The 17,766-nt window shown below is 39.9% G+C and overlaps 1 protein-coding gene across 1 annotated transcript; it reads left to right on the forward strand.

Moving 5' to 3' along the window:
• The first annotated feature begins 8,489 nt into the window (after positions 1–8,489).
• LOC145863508 (uncharacterized) lies at positions 8,490–17,489 on the forward strand. The gene is made up of 2 exons (XM_082968339.1): positions 8,490–8,995; positions 14,043–17,489. Exons 1-2 carry the CDS (start codon positions 8,707–8,709, stop codon positions 15,755–15,757), a joined length of 2,004 nt encoding a protein of 667 aa, XP_082824465.1. The 5' UTR covers positions 8,490–8,706; the 3' UTR covers positions 15,758–17,489.
• Positions 17,490–17,766: the final 277 nt, after the last annotated feature.

Raw genomic sequence — 17,766 nt, forward strand, 5'->3', positions numbered from 1 at the left:
CAATGGAAAAGCCCACTGAACTAAAGCCTTGCCATTTCAGATCTTTTTTAAAAGATTGGGGAATTTTTTACAATTAGGAAATAATATGTCATGTTTTACTCGTACCTCAGCCAGCATTGTGAATGGTTAGGAAATAATATTTCATGTTTTACTCGTACCTCAGCCGGCATTGTGAATGGTTAGGAAATAATAGGTAATGTTTTACTCGTACCTCAGCCAGCATTGTGAATGGTGTCTGATGCAGTGACATACTAGACCATGGCAGTAAATCTAATACTTAGGTGTTTTTAGTCAAAACTGATCAAAACTCCTCCTGTGCCTACTTTAGCCTCCTATAACTGGTCTCTGATCACTAATTCAAACTGGTTGGACCAATAACCCCAGGGCGCAAACTCCTAACCCCCCTTTGTGGTATTTTCTGTCGTATGCATCCTTTGCTGGTACTAGCCCACCCTTCATCAGTTATAGGTGCTATGAGGTTACACATTTTCTCCTGTGCTTTCAAACCTAAGTCAGTCACATTAACGATTACCTTTCCAGCCATTAAAATCATCTTAATTCTCGGTGCCATTCTTGTATCTATCACACTGGTGCTCATCAGGAATTTAGGTGAACCGAGGTGGGTTGGCTGAGTACTTCAATCTGGCCAACCCCTATTCCTGTACAGTTGTCTGCTTCCCCAGGAAATTGTTTAATGTTTACCTTAAATTCTACATCTTGATCTTCTTTGATTCCTTATTCTGTAAGTCAGTCATCAGTGTATTATATAGTTTATCTTTTACTTCTTCTCAATGACAACGGTAACCTATGTTTAGTACCCGTATGTGGTGGATCTGAATATATCAGAAAGATTAGACTATGATGCAGCTCAGAGTTTCTACTCTTCCCAAAAACCGTCAACCCTCTCCTGTCCTTAGTCGATCTGCTTGGTACCACCCCATACTCACACCTCTAGGAGCACACACAGTGATGAACGGTCGGGATAGGAAATCTTCGTTAAGGAGGTAACCCCCGGACCTTATTGGTTCTCGGTTCTTCTCCTAACTCTGTGTGTGATCATCAGTGCTCATATGTGTACATACCTTCTTGCAGTGGGTAACGTGGACCCAAGTGACTCTCTCAGCTTTTCTAATGGCAAAGGCAATGGTTTAACAGCACCTGGTATGGGCCTTCCCCACGGGACTGCTTCCAGTTTTTTCTCCTCAGGGACTGGATCCACATCCAGTCTCCTAGTTGTACTGAGTGAATCAACTTCTCCTGTAATTCACCTGTTGGACACAAAATCTTGGACATACGGGTTTGGTTAAGAAACAGTCTTCTCATGTGCTCTGCTAGTATTTCTTCAACTTCTATGTCTACCTGTTCTGGTCTCTCTAACTCTGTCATTCTATAGGCTCTACCTGATTAGCTAAACTGTCATCCATCATTTAAAGAGATGGCTCCTAGTAAACCAACTCTAGGGATAATATCTGGACTTAATATTTTAGCTACCATAATCATGTCCACCAAGTAAGTTGGGAACGCTTCTACCCATTTGCTATGCTTATCTGTTATTGTTAAACACCCCTTCTTCCCCTCAATTCGGAATAGTTCAATAAGTCAATTTCCAAATGTTGGAATGGACATTCTACAAAAAATGTTTTTGTTCTAGTAGCATCATATCGCCTGCTCTACCATACTCCCCCTTTTTATACATGGCTCAAGCCATGTATCAATTTTGCTGCATTTCTTAACAATGTCTTTGGTAAGGTTAGTAAATTATCCTTATGTCAGCCCTTCTCTTGTAGGATTGCCCCCTTTTACTTTCCACATGTCCAATTCTCCCTGGGGCATTCCTCCTTAGCTACCCTGTGCATTTCTCTATCAAGTGTCTTATCTTCTTTAAGATTTAACAACTACTTTCAACTTAATTATCATATCTTTTCCTAGCGAATTTTACCAAACATAACTTAAAATCAAAACTAAAATACATGCTCATGGAGCCGATAGTCTCTTCATGAACTAATATCCTAAAGCTAAATGAACCAAACTAAATTATCTTCCTATCTTTTATTCCTATGTCTTTTCTGTCTCTCCCAGTGTTATTTCTGTCCTCACCCGTTTATAATTTAACTATGCTGGTCTCCACTCACTAACCGTTATCTAATTCTTTTGTTTCACATTTATCTTCTCTTCCTTGCTTATGCTCTCCTCCTGTTACTTCCAACCCATCAAGGTCTCAGCAGTGCAGGGGAGTACTAGATGTCTCATTGTCCTATTCCATAGCTACTTAAATTTATCTCGATACACTCAATGATCCTGGATCACCTACAGATGTCATATATTCCTGTCCTGTTGGCTTAGAATATATCCTAATGCTTGACATAAGTCTACCATTTAAAACTTATTTAACAACAAAATATAATATTACTATTATATTAATTCCAGTCTTGTTGTGTTAAATCTCTTCCACTAAATACAACCACAGCTGACTTCCTAAGGGAAAATAAACTTATCTAGATAATGTAAAAAGTACTCTTGCTTATTAATCTGAACTACTCCACTAAATAATGTATTATACCCTTGTTGTCATTCTGTCTTTTCATTAGTTCAAATTATCACTTGTGTCCAAGAACTTTAACTCCATCATAATTATCAGTTCTCCAAATTTCCTTAAAGTCAGTATCACAAATGACCTTAAATTCACCATCCAAATGGCTTTTCATTGCGGCTGATCAGACCACAAAAGGAAAAGTCACCAGTGGGGTCAAAAATCATACCACCCTTTCAGAACCGTATTTCTTACTATATTAGACAAATGAAGCTAGTAACTTTATCTACATTGTGTATCTCAATTTCCCAGAACATTCCCTATTAAAAGAATTTCACGTGTTTAATTAAAACTCTGAAAACAAAACTTCAAAATGCCATGTGTGTCTACCCCTTTAAGATATCCTGTCCCTAGGAACTTTTCCCAAAGTGCTCCTTTTTCCATAAAATAACCACTTGGTCAGCATTTCCTCATACTACACCGATTCAGAAACCCAAAAGTTAACTACAAACAAAACCTAAAAATGCTTGTACTTCCATTGTACTCCCCCCAATCATTAGTTTTAAACTTAAATAAACATGCGCTACCCTTGGATACAATACTGTACTTCAATCTATGAAACCCCGTATTTTAACGTACTATTTAATCAATTTGACCCAAGATTGCTTAAAACCTTAAAACCCCTTCAGTTTGTCTGCAAACCGGACCATTCTGTTTGCTAGGAATACCCTACCATTATACACAACTGTGTTAAATGTGCACCGTCCCTGTTAATATAAAATTAACTCCACCTGTAATTCACCTTAATGACTTGATATATTTCCTTGCAATGTTCAATTCACTGGTGTTACTAAACAATCAATACCACGAATCAATAACCAGAATTTATCACAAAACAAAACGCTTCTTTCCCGCCAAACATAGCCCAGCGATGACCTCTTTTCAAACAGCGTTCTGCCTTTCCTCTATCGCAAGATTAAAACCAATGTTCCAACTGTATCTCTCTTTCGGCTTCACACTTATGAAATGTCTATGACCTTATATGTACCATGTAAATCGCCAAATTTATATAATACTTAATACAATTTATTACTACTCCCTTTAATCCTATCCGCTCATTATAATTCATTAGATTTCGGTAACTTTCTCTTAATTTTAAACTAAACAAGCCATCAAAACGTTTGGTTTATATCTTAACTTCTCTAGGGCCGGCGGGACGAAATCGTCCCACCTACGTAACAGCCAGTGGAATCCTGTGGCGCGTTATTCAAATACCTTAGAAATGCTATTACTTCAATTTCTCAAACATATGACTATTTTACACCATTTTTAAGACAAGACTCTCGTTAATCTAACCACACTGTCCGATTTCAAAAAGGCTTTACAACGAAAGCAAAACATTAGATTATGTCAGCAGAGTACCCAGCCAGAAATAATCAGACACCCATTTTTCAAGCTAGCATATAATGTCACAAAAACCCAGAAGACAGCTAAATGCAGCACTAACCTTTGATGATCTTCATCAGATGACACACCTAGGACATTATGTTATACAATACATGCATGTTTTGTTCAATCAAGTTCATATTTATATCAAAAACCAGCTTTTTACATTAGCATGTGACGTTCAGAACTAGCATACCCCCCGCAAACTTCCGGTGAATTTACTAAATTACTCACGATAAACGTTCACAAAAAGCATAACAATTATTTTAAGAATTATAGATACAGAACTCCTCTATGCACTCGATATGTCCGGTGAAAGCACATTTTGCAATATTCTCAGTAGATAGCCCGGCATCACAGGGCTAGCTATTTAGACACCCAGCAAGTTTAGCACTCACCAAAGTCAGATTTACTATAAGAAAAATGTTATTACCTTTGGTGTTCTTCGTCAGAATGCACTCCCAGGACTTCTACTTCAATAAACAATGTTGGTTTGGTCCCAAATAATCCATAGTTATATCCAAATAGCGGCGTTTTGTTCGTGCGTTCAAGACACTATCCGAAAGGGTAAATAAGGGTTACGAGCATGGCGCATTTCGTGACCAAAAAATTCTAAACATTCCATTACCGTACTTCGAAGCATGTCAACCGCTGTTTAAAATCCATTTTTATGCCATTTTTCTCGTAAAAAAGCGATAATATTCCGACCGGGAATCTGCATTTAGGTAAACAGACGAAAGAAAATAAAGCATGGGGTCGACTCGGGCACGCGCCTAAGCCCATAGTACTCTGATCGGCCACTTGCCAAAAGCGATAATGTGTTTCAGCCAGAGGCTGCCTCGATATCGTTCAGCTTTTTCCCGGGCTCTGAGAGCCTATGGGAGCCGTAGGAAGTGTCACGTTAGAACAAAGATCCTCAGTCTTCAATAAAAAGAGCCCAGATGAACAACAACTTGTCAGACAGGCCACTTCCCATATAGAATCCTCTCAGGTTTTTGCCTGCCATATGAGTTCTGTTATACTCACAGACACCATTCAAACAGTTTTAGAAACTTTAGGGTGTTTTCTATCCAAAGCCAATAAATATATGCATATTCTAGTTACTGGGCAGGAGTAGTAACCAGATTAAATCGGGTACGTTTTTTTTATCCGGCCGTGTCAATACTGCCCCCTACCCCCAACAGGTTAAACAACCACCATCAACCCCATGGTTCCATTCAAAACATAACAATTACATTTCAGTCCCATAGTGCATGGGCTGGGATCCGAACCCGGGCCTCCCGCGTGGCAGGCGAGAATTCTACCACTGAACCACCAATGCTATTGCTTAGAGCTGCAATTTCGGTGGTTATGTCCAACTCCGTCACAATGTTTACAGGGTGTATTACAGTTTCTGGCGAGATGTCCCGTCCTATCGCAGTTAAAACACCGCTTCACTCCGTCTTTGTCAGCGTGTCTCCCTGTTTTTTCCCTTCTGTCTACGGAGTCTCTGCTCCTCCCCGCTATTTCTCCTAGGTTTGTTATCAGGTACTCTGTTACCCCGACAGTCACTGTTAGTTGCTCTATCTCAACCGATTCACTCTTTTTGCAGTTTCGACCTATTTTATTGCAGTGTTTACACAGAACCTCACATTCTCTAGCAAAATGACCCGGTTTGTGACAGTTAAAGCATCCATCTCCCCCTTTCTTTTGTCTATTCCCATCCGGACTTTGGTTATGGTAAACGAGTCTACTGGGGGCTCTGGGTGGTGCAGCACCACTTACACGCTCTCGACCCCACGTTCTTATCATTATATCTCCCTTTGTTTCTATCCACTTTTTTAATAAAGTGGCTACATCCTGTCCTCCTCCCTGTGTCTCTTCCTCTTTACCTCCCTCGGCTCCCTGAGGACTAGCATATGGGGGAGGGGGTAACGTTACGGGCGGCACTTGATATAGTTGCCTCCGTCCCACTACCACCACCTCGCTATCTGGGTTCTCCCGCCACCCCTGGTCAGCCAGGGAGGGGTATAATATGGGTTTAGATGTTGTCTCTGTGTGAGCCGTGGGAGTCCTCTCTGTCTTTTCCTGTTCCTCCTCGTTACTTTGTTTTTCTTTCCCCATTTACTTAAGCTTCTCTATCATTATCAGTCCTATTCCCTCCTTCTGTCTGGCTTTCTCCATTGCTTCCATAAATTTACCTTCTCCGGGTTCTCCCGCTTTCTTCCATTTCCCCTCAGCTTTCTGAATTTTCCGCTTCAATGCTCCCAGTATTCTACCTGGCTCACCTTCTGTGGGAACTCCATCAGGAGACAATACCCAACCATCCTCTATCCAATCCATATAGAGTTTCTCTCCTCGTCTCTTCTATTCTTTCCCTCCATTGATTTCCAGCGTGGATTTTAGAGCCTGTAATACTCTCTCCACTTCTTCACTGATAGTCATATTTTAGTTTTACTGTATTATTTTAGTTTTTATTTCTGACCAATTCGATAATTAGTCCCTTATTTAAAGCACGTTAACTATTTATTTAAATCAACTTATTTCAACCTATTTAGTTAAACTCGGTTCTTATTTTAACCTAATTATATGGAACCGGAGTTATTCAATACAATTCAAATATCACTCCATAACATTTCAAACCAATTATTTAAACCCGTGTTTTACAGTGTCAAGCTTCAAACATCAACTAATTTGATAACTCTCCAGTCGAGTCAACAATATCTCTCATTTAAACCATATATTCTTCAGACCCAACCACTCCCGCAGTATGGGCCTTGCCAATAGCCACAATTATCGTCCTATCTAAAATATTCCTCCCGTCTTTTATTGCTTTTTCGTTAATAATTTCAAACAGTAAACTATTCCCTATTATTCCACGCCTAAATGTATCATATTATTTTATTTCCAATCCTTTTATTATACCATTATTCTCTTATCTTTAAATCCTCAATTCAGTATTCCTCTTATTTCGCCTTATAACCTCACCTCCTTTCCCAAGAATTACTCTACCAACCGCACCTTTATATGAATGAATCTTGCCGGTCATCCAGTATTCTTATCTAAAATTTCACGATCATTGTCGGGGTAATTCCTCGGACCTAACCGCATTATTATATGTACGAATCATTACCGATACCAATTACAAACCCAATTATTCCCTATATCATCGAACCTAATCGTACCCTTCCTTACGAATCTCGCCGATAGATTTCAGTATTCTCCCTGAACCTAACCGCACCTTTTATATTTTACGGATCTCGCCAGGTGCAAAATACTCAAAGGTACCATTAATAACAACACATCTACCACAGGTTTGCATTTCACAATGGTGACTATCAAATTTCTTATCTACTCATAATAATTCATAATTTTGTTCACTTACATCGAACAGGTGCTTCACAAAATTAATTTGGTTAAAGCCAATATGCAGATCTTTAGTTATTATAACAATAGGTGTCTGCTTACCTGTTTTTAGTAGCCCGGACAATTTGTAAAGCAGACCGTTCCCCAAAAGCGAAGTCCAATTGGCTGATTAAATGCTCAGCGTAGACGTTCTATATACCAGACCGTCGGGGTTCACCATGTTAATGTTGCGACAGTTCGTTTCTGGTAACAGAACAAAATAGTCAGCACATAGTAACTTCTGATTTAGCTGTACTTTAATTAATGCAAACACGTGTGTGGTTCGTATATATACGGTCTCGCTGTTTTACCTCGCAGGGCAAAACAGAGAAGAGAGCGACACATCCTATTGTTCTCTCTTTTATACTGACAGAGATAGTTCCCGCTGAATGCTGGCCTGTCCGAGGGAGGAGGAGCGTGGTTTAAACTTGCTCCTCCTGTCGTCGGCGTGTAGGCTGATCCCAGCGTCGTGACGCACTTCCTGTTGCCGGTTGTAGTTCTTCTTGTCTTCAGTTGATTTACTCGCAGTTCATATACTTAATATTGTAGCATAGCTTCCCCAGTATATTATAAAGGTTATGCATACAAATAGCCAGTTCAACCCTAACAATTGTTACACCATGTAGGAGCAGTATAGACCTAGTCTGTTCATTATATACATCTACATGATGTATTGTTACACCATGTAGGAGCAGTATAGACCTAGTCTGTTCATTATATCCATCTACATGATGTATTGTTACACCATGTAGGAGCAGTATAGACCTAGTGTGTTCATTATATACAGCTACATGATGTATTGTTACACCATGTAGGAGCAGTATAGACCTACAGTAGCTGGCTACTTATTTATATGTTGTTTGACTGAATGAAACTGCCTTAAATGTGCTGTAGTAAACATTTTTTATTCTCACTAATCAATCACCACATTCCTGTCTTTGTATGTCTCAATATAAAAGTATTATTTAATTAAATCCAAGTAAAATAATCTTTGTCTGAATATAAAATGTGATCCTCAACTGCGTTTCCCTCCAGTCAGCAGACGGCGATGTGCGTCTTTCAGGCGATGCTGCAGCGTGACGTATAATCTAGTGGACGGTTCTTCATAAACAGCTCGTCAACCACCTCGGTAGCTTGCTAGCCAACATAGCCGAAAGATTCAAGCTATTTAGACGCTTTCGGTGTATATTACCTACTGTGTTTTAGACACACTTCTGTCGTATCTACTTGTTAACCCATTTAATTTAATATTAGGTTATTTTTTATTAGTCAGCTATAGTAGCTGGCTGGTTAAGTTAGCATTAGCCTAGTCGCTAATGATAGCTAGCTAGCTAACATCCCCGAACATGAGCTCCCTAAACTACTCCCCTCCTGTTAAAGAAGAGGAGGTCTGCTGGACGGAGAAAGAAGCTCTGGGGCTGAACATTGTCGTGAAAGAGGAGAAGGAAGAGGAGGATGTTACAGTAAAACAAGAAGTAGAGGGTGAGGCTGTTACAGTGAAAGATGAAGAGAAAGACGTTTCAGTTAAACAAGAGGAAGAAGAGGATGATGCTATTTTTGGAGTGAAGAAGGAAGGAGAGATTACTGTCACATTGGAAGATGAAGAGGAGGAGACAGGAGATCTGAGTAACACCAGTAAGTACCGCCTTCAATTAGTTTTTAACTTTGGATATTCGGAGTTGGCTCGTCAATACCTCTTCAACGGAGGGCCCTGGGATGATGACTGATATGTCTAGAATCAGACGACGTAGAGATAAGCTACCCCTTGTTTTCTCCGTTCCGTTTCCAAAAAGTGACTTAACATATATATTTGAGGAGGTTCTATCTGCTGACCGCAGACTGGGGGGCCACGGCATGTAGTGATTTTAATGTAGTGATGTTTTACTACACACCGTTCCCCCCAATAGAGCCATGTGAGAGTTGGGTTGGCTACACCAAAGATTATGGATATACTGACAAGATGTCTCTCCGTCCTGACAAGGGGAGTCGTTGTCCACAAAGCTGCACTGTGGGTTGTCTATCTCCCACCTATCCTGTCTTTGGATTGGTGGATACATCTTATTATTGTAATCTATTGTTTATATTCTATGAGGGTTGTTGTCGTCAACCACCTGTATTCAGTGGAGATGCTAAGCTACTAGCATGAATATGCATAGCGATCTGGAGACAACTCCAATAGTGTTTTTATCAAAGTTGTCGGTATGTCACGTGTCCACATAACAACTTAATCATTACAAAACTTCTGTTAGATCAAGTAAACCTCATGTAGGAAATAAGCCATTCATTTTGTTGTTGACCAAATTCAACACTATCCACATTGGGTTGATAATTGTTTCCACATGGATACAACCAACTGTAACCTACTGGCATGACCTAGAGAGATACAACCTACTGGCATGACCTAGAGAGATACAACCTACTGTAGCCTACTGGCATGACCTAGAGAGTTACAACCTACTGTAACCTACTGGCATGACCTAGAGAGTTACAACCTGCTGTAACCTACTAGCATGACCTAGAGTTACAACCTACTGTAACCTACTGGCATGACCTAGAGAGATACAACCTACTGTAACCTACTGGCATGACCTAGAGAGATACAACCTACTGTATTCTTTCTACCAATTGATTGGTTTAAATTTTATGACGTATTTGTTCATATAGACACACCCCATGTGTTTAATAAAATCAACTGTATGTGCAGAACTTAAATTGAACTGATGCTTCAAGCGTTTGATTAACCTGTTGGGTCTAGGGGGCAGCATTTGCACGTCTGGATAAAAAAAATGTACCCGATTTAATCTGGTTACTAATCCTACCCAGTAACTAGAATATGCATATACTTATTATATATGGATAGAAAACACTCTAAAGTTTCCAAAACTGTTTGAATGGTGTCTGTGAGTATAACAGAACTCATTTGGCAGGCAAAACCCTGAGACATTTTCTGACAGGAAGTGGATACCTGATGTGTTGTATTGACTTTAAACCTATCCCATTGAAAAACACAGGGGTTTAGGAATATTTTGGCACTTCCTATTGCTTCCACTAGATGTCACCAGCCTTTACAAAGTGTTTTGAGTCTTCTGGAGGGAGATCTGACCGAACAAGAGCCATGGAACGATGATGGCCCATTAGACACCTTGCGCGCGAGTTGATGTTGGGTACCCTCGTTCCAATACGTTATAAAAGAGTATGCATTCGTCCACCTTGAATATTATTCATGTTCTGGTTAAAAAAGGCCCTAATGATTTATGCTATACAACGTTTGACATGTTTGAACGAACGGAAATATATTTTTTCCCCTCGTTCATGACGAGAAGTCCGGCTGGCTTACATCATGTGCTAACGAGACGGAGATTTTTGGACATAAATGATGAGCTTTTTTGAACAAAACTACATTCGTTATGGACCTGTGATACCTGGAAGTGACATCTGATGAAGAGAATCAAAGGTAATGGATTATTTACATAGTATTTTCGATTTTAGATCTCCCCAACATGACGTCTAGTCTGTATCGCAACGCGTATTTTTCTGGGCGCAGTGCTCAGATTATTGCAAAGTGTGATTTCCCAGTAAGGTTATTTTTAAATCTGGCAAGTTGATTGCGTTCAAGAGATGTAAATCTATAATTCTTTAAATGACAATATAATATTTTACCAATGTTTTCTAATTTTAATTATTTAATTTGTTACGCTGACTTGACTGCCGGTTATTGGAGGGAAACGATTTCCTCAACATCAATGCCATAGTAAAACGCTGTTTTTGGATATAAATATGAACTTGATAGAACTAAAAATGCATGCATTGTCTAACATAATGTCCTAGGAGTGTCATCTGATGGAGATTGTAAAAGGTTAGTGCATCATTTTAGCTGGTTTTATGGTTTTGGTGACCCTGTCTTTGACTTGACAAAACATTACACACAACTCTTGTAAATGTACTGTCCTAACATACTCTAAATTTATGCTTTCGCCGTAAAACCTTTTTGAAATCGTAAAACGTGGTTAGATTAAGGAGATGTTTATCTTTCAAATGGTGTAACATAGTTGTATTTTTGAAAAATTTGAATTTTGACATTTATTTGGATTCAAATTTGCCGCTCTTGAAATGCACCTGCTGTTGATGGAGTGCACCACGGGTGGCACGCTAGCGTCCCACCTAGCCCCAAGAGGTTAAATAATTAACACACACAAATTACTTGAGGAAGCCAGATCAATATAACCAGAAGAAAATAACCAATTCCCCAACTGCTGCTGGCCTTCGTTAATTCTGACGTTATGCTCCTGAAGTTTCCGGTAAAATAGGCAAACTTTTTCCATTTCCGTTTGAAGTGCCAATTTATCTTACCATTTCTACCGATCTGCGTGCCAGTTATGAACGAGTTACAAGACCTGTTTGGCTCCGCCACTTCCTGGGTCGGTGAAGTGAGGTATTAAATTTAAGGATTAAATCATTTAAGGAATATATCCGAGTCTCACGCTCATCACCTGTGGAATGCGGGGCTTCCAGCGAGGTGTGGATTTAATAGTATGTTGTACCTAGTTTCCCTCCTTCAGGGAACAGTAGTTATAGTCATAACGTGTGGATTTAATAGTATGTTGTACCTAGTTCCCCTCCTTCAGGGAACAGTAGTTATAGTCATAACGTTAAGCTTGTCATATGATGAACTTTAACTTAAATACTGGATCTTGCTGTCGGACAGTTTTTTTGTATTCAGATCTCTGAAATGCTCTCTAACTACGTAACATTTATTGTCTCCTTATGTTACGCTGGGAAAACAGTTTTCATGGGCACAGAAATCCTAAATCATTTCAGTTTACTAAATCCAATGGTTCTAACCAAGAGTCACCTTAACTTTATTGACAACTCCCAAATGGATACTGTCATTAATGCGGTTCTTAAATAATTACGCATAATACTTAATACTGTAGCTGTTTAGTTACAGTCACATATTCAACTATCATCAGCTGATCCAGGAAATCATTTTCTGCATGCCAGTCAAATGTAGTTCTTCATTCATTACACCGGAGACAGTTATGCCGTGCTCCACGTTGGATCCATCATCCCAAACAAATCGATATTTATAATGTGTTATTGTCTACTTGATTTACAGTAGGGTCTCGTTAGTCCGTTTGGAAATGGAGATACTTAGCTCATAATGTGTAGAGAACTGTTCCTTGGTGGATAGGCTATTGTACAACACACAGAGCTATTTTCCTTTATTCAGGACATTTAGAATGACAACACATTACAGAGTAGCCAAGTGGGATTATTCACAAAATGATCTGGTGATCAGGTTATGAAATGTCATGAAAGACATTTTAGTCTCCTTGTTTCACCTGAAATATTAAATGATTTATAGTCCTAGGTCTATGTTGTTGTTAGGTGAAGTTATGGGTCCTAGGTCTATGTTGTTGTTAGGTGAAGTTATGGGTCCTACAGTAGGTCTATGTTATTGTTAGGTGAGATTATAGACCATTTTGGCGTGGACAAAATCTCATTGTCAGGCTGGTGTCTGGCTGATGGAAAACTAGCCAATGATCATTTTACTGGTTGAAGTCGTTTTTAAATATAAAGTAGTACATTTGACAATAACACAAACATTATATTAAATCAGGACATTCAAACGAGCCTTACAATTATAATCCAAAGTAGTGTCAAATGATGATAATAGTAATCATTATCAACCTGGAAATGGAGGCTTTATTTGCTGTCAGCCTGAGTTTCCCCCACGGTGGTGAAGTAGTGAATACACACAGAGCTTAATGTGAGTTTCCTTGAGTAGCACTCCTGATCTAGTGCTGTAATATTCAGAATACATTGTGAAAACTAATCTTTACTCACCATTTTTTAAATATATATATTTTTGTTCACCCCTTTTTTCTCCCCAATTGGTATTTACAGTCTTGTCTCATCGCTGCAACTCCCATACGGACTCTGGAGAGGCGAAGGTCGAGAGCCATGCGTCCTCCGAAACACAACCCAACCTAGCCGCGATGCTTCTTGACACAATGTCCATCCAACCCGGAAGCCATCAGCACCAATGTGTCGGAGGAAACACCGTACACCTGGTGACCTGGTCAGTGTGCACTGCGCCCGGCCCGCCACAGGAGTCGCTAGTGCTTGATGAGACAAGGATATCCCTGCCGGCCAAACCCTCCCCTAACCCGGACGACGGTGGGCCAATTGTGCGTCGCCCCATGGGCCTCCCGGTCGCGGCCGGCTGCAACAGAGCTTGGACTCGAACCCAGAATCTCTAATGGCATAGCTTAGGCCACTTGCTCACCATTTTTGCTCCAGGCAGATATACTACATACATAACTAGCGGTTTCTGCATTAGCAGGGAGGTGTTTCTGCAATCAAATTGTGTGCGCATCGCCCTTGTCGCAATTTTAGCAAACACAGAAAGCTGCCTATATTTGAGAACAAAAGTCGCCTAGCACACTGCTTAGGAGTTCAACACCTTTTACTTATTTCTAGTTACTACTAATGTGAAAACAAGACTAAATATGACTATTGTTGCTCACTTGACTGTCTTAAGACAATTGTCAAGTAATACTAACATTCATTACAGACGTCAATTGTTGTAGAGTATCATGGCTACGCTGTTGGCATCACCTTTTTCAGTGGATTTCTGCTGTTGAGAGACTTTAACTATCTGTCTGACTTGTTCACACAGGAGAGAGACGTGACTATCATGGATCCTCTGGGGAGCCTCAACATCATGATGCTAACGAGTCAGAGAAGAGTCTGTCCAGATTCTATCACCTCAAGAAACACCAGCAGAGACCCACAGGGAAGAAATCTATCTGCTGCTCTGACTGTGGAAAACATTGCAAATCTTCATCAGAACTTAAAATACACCAGCGAACACACACAGGAGAGAAATCTCACCACTGTTTTGATTGTGGGAAGAGTTACTTTAGATTAAAAGCACTAAAAGTACACCTGAGAATTCACACTGGAGAGAAACCTTACAGCTGTGATCAATGTGGGAGGAGTTTTACTACATTTTTCTCTCTGACTCTACACCAGAGAATACACACAGGAGAGAAACCGTACAGCTGTACTCAATGTGGAAAGAGTTTTACTCAGTCAAGCAACCTGTTATCACACCAGAGGATACACACAGGAGAGAAATCTTTTAGTTGTAATCAATGTGTGAAAAGTTTTATTTCATCTAGTTACCTGACTGTACACCAGAGAACACACACAGGAGAGAAACCTTATAGCTGTGATCAATGTGGGAAGACTTATATTTCATCTTGCCATCTGACTAGACACCAGCGAGTACACACAGGAGAGAAATCTTATAGCTGTAATCAATGTGGGAAGAGTTTTACTCGGCCAGACAGCCTGATATCACACCAGAGAACACACACAGGAGAGAAACAATATAGCTGTAGTCAATGTGGGACAAGATTTGCTTGGCTAACCAGCCTAGTATCACATCAGAAAACACACACAGGAGAGAAACCTTATAGCTGTGATCAATGTGGGAAGAGTTTTGCTGCATCTGGCTCTCTGACTCTACACCAGAAAACACACACAGGAGAGAAACATTATAGTTGTGGTCAATGTGGGAAGAGTTTTACTACATCTGGCTCTCTGACTCGACACCAGAGAAGACACACAGGAGAGAAGACTTATAGCTGTGGTCAATGTGGGAAGAGTTTTACTACATCTGGCTATCTTACTCTACACCAAAGAACACACACAGGAGAGAAACCTTATAGTTGTGGTCAATGTGGGAAGAGTTTTACTACATCTGGCTCTCTGACTCGACACCAGAGAAGACACACAGAAGAGAAACCTTCTAGCTGTGGTCAATGTGGGAAGAGTTTTACTAGGTCAACCAGCCTCATATCACACCAGAGAATCCACACAGGAGAGAAACCTTTTAGCTGTACTCAATGTGGGAAGAGTTTTACTACATCTGGCTATCTTACTCTACACCAAAGAACACACACAGGAGAGAAACTTTATAGCTGTGATCAATGTGGGAAGAGTTTTGCTGCATCTGGCTCTCTGACTCTACACCAGAGAATACACACAGGAGAGAAACCTTATAGCTGTGATCAATGTGGGAGGAGTTTTGCTAAATCTTTCTCTCTGACTCTACACCAGAGAATACACACAGGAGAGAAACCTTATAGCTGTGATCAATGTGGTAAGAGTTTTGCTGCATCTGGCTCTCTGACTCGACACCAGAGAAGACACACAGGAGAGAAACCTTATAGCTGTGGTCAATGTGGGAAGAGTTTTACTACATCTGGCTGTCTGACTCGACACCAGAGAACACATACAGGAGAGAAACCTTATAGCTGTGATCAGTGTGACAAGAGATTCTCCGGTAAAAGACATCTGATCAAACATCAGAAAATACATGAATGAGTTGTTTCATGATATAATGTCACAATGTAGAATGTTTTAACATTGTACTAGGATTCTTTTAATAGTGTCACAATGTAGAACCCTAAACGTTTGCCCCTGTTCTATTGATTTCAACATGATATGGATATTAGCCTCAGGGGGAAAATCCAAGCTCTGAAATGGAAGAGTACTATTTATGAGATATAATAAAAAGTGACTAACAAAAAAAGAGTTGTGTTACACTTACCATGTTGGTTACGCACTTGAATCAAAATGTATCTGGCTGTTTTCTACAAATTGTCCTCTAACCAGTGATGTACACATTATTCCCAGATTCCGTGTGGTTTTTGAGCTGTTACTTTTAACAGGACGTGCAACCTCATCTCCCTCCTCTCGGCACAATTGATTTCAACATGATATCGATGAGTTATGACAAATAAGTGTTGTGTTCCTTTGTTTAGGGACACCTACATTTAAATGCATCACTCCAAAATGTAGCTGACTGTCTTCTGCAGGTTGTCCTCTAACCAGTGAGGTAAAAGATATCTCCATTTCCATGTGTTTTTTGTTTTGTTGTGTTAGTTTCAAGAGCAGGTTCAACCTGATTTCCCCCCAAATGGATATAAGATTTGTGTTTTGCATTTAGCTAGTGCGTTGCTATGGATCTTTATTTATTTTGACTGCACGTTTTTCCGTATTGGAGATGAGTTTTGTTTGGGCTCGTTCCAAGGAGACGAGAGTTCTAGAAGCTAGTGGGATTTAGAAAGAGGAGAGTTCTAGAATCTAGTGAGTTTTAGGAAGACGAGTGTTCTAGAAGCTAGTGGGATTTAGGATTCTATAGAAAGAAAAAGGAGAAACAAATAATGCTATTGTATATTATTATTTAGAAATACGTGTTTTTTTTCTTGTTTTTAATTGTTGACAGCCAGTAGACACCATGTTTATATTGGTGAAGGTGAAGCATTGTAGTTGATTATAATGTGAAATGGAAGTTGTTTTCTGTTGGTGGTGAGCAAACTTTTCCAACAAAAATATAGGATATATTTGTTGTCTTAAGGTGTTATAGGCTTTGGTTTTTCCATTTATGTTTTGAGGTTGGACTTTAGCACGTCTAGCTCGTTAGCACGTATAGCTCGTTAGCACGTAGGACGCACTGATTGGTGTCACCTCGTTAGTCAGTATGTGTTACACCTGTGCTGGCTTGTCCATCTCGTTAGTGGGAAGGTGTTTCACCTGAGCTGGTCCAGGTTCTATTTAAGAGTGTCTGGCCCAGTGCTCCAGTTGTCTTGATACATGTGGAGAGTCAACACCTTTAGTTGCACCACCTTTTTGGTTTACTTCCTGTCTTTAAGTTCGATGTGGATATGTCTTTTGTTTGTCTCTTCTTGGGCAGATTTAGTGGGGTCTCATGGTGGGTGTCTTTTAGGTCCCAGTTGTTGTTACTAGTCAACTTTCAGTGGACACCCCCATAGTGTCTTTCAGAGCCCCTCCTAAAAACATGCTTATATTTTGGGTTGGATGTTGCATCCAATTAATATTTTAATCAATGGATTTTCCTTAGAATGCTAATTCGTCTTTCAGTTGTTAATCTTATGTTTGTTGTGGTAAATATTTCTGTTTATTTTCATTGTTTTATTTTTTTCCTGTGAAGCATCCATGTCTGAAATGTGCTGTATAAATAAAGCTTGATTTGAACATATTGCAAAAGAAATTAACCCAATGACTGACAATCAACAGACTCTTGCAAAACCAATACGTATCTTGGTCCATCTTGTTATGAAAAATAGTGGGAGATTTACACTATGTCAAAATAGTGCTGGTATGTTCGTTTAGTATCACTTTTCAACCAACGCAGTGGATTTGTTGAAGATAAATGTTTAATTCAACAATACGTCAAAGGATTCAACTACTGCAAACTGAAACAAACAAATGGATCAACCAGATCAATCCCACTTTTCCAGCCTGCTGAAGGCGTGGTGGAGTGGTAAACACCACCCCCGGCTCTACCAGGGGCTTCAGGTGGTCTCCCA

Source organism: Salmo salar, chromosome 02 (genome assembly GCF_965601325.2).
Source record: "Salmo salar chromosome 02, fSalSal1, whole genome shotgun sequence".
Lineage (NCBI taxonomy): Eukaryota > Metazoa > Chordata > Actinopteri > Salmoniformes > Salmonidae > Salmo > Salmo salar.

What these genes read in the sequence shown, in the direction of transcription:
- LOC145863508 (XM_082968339.1), top strand. Translation starts at nt 8,707, where the DNA reads ATGAGCTCCCTAAACTACTCCCCTCCTGTTAAAGAAGAGGAGGTCTGC. An exon ending in AGGAGATCTGAGTAACACCA is followed by an intron (nt 8,996 to 14,042) that starts GTAAGTACCGCC and finishes TTGTTCACACAG; the next exon opens with GAGAGAGACGTGACTATCAT.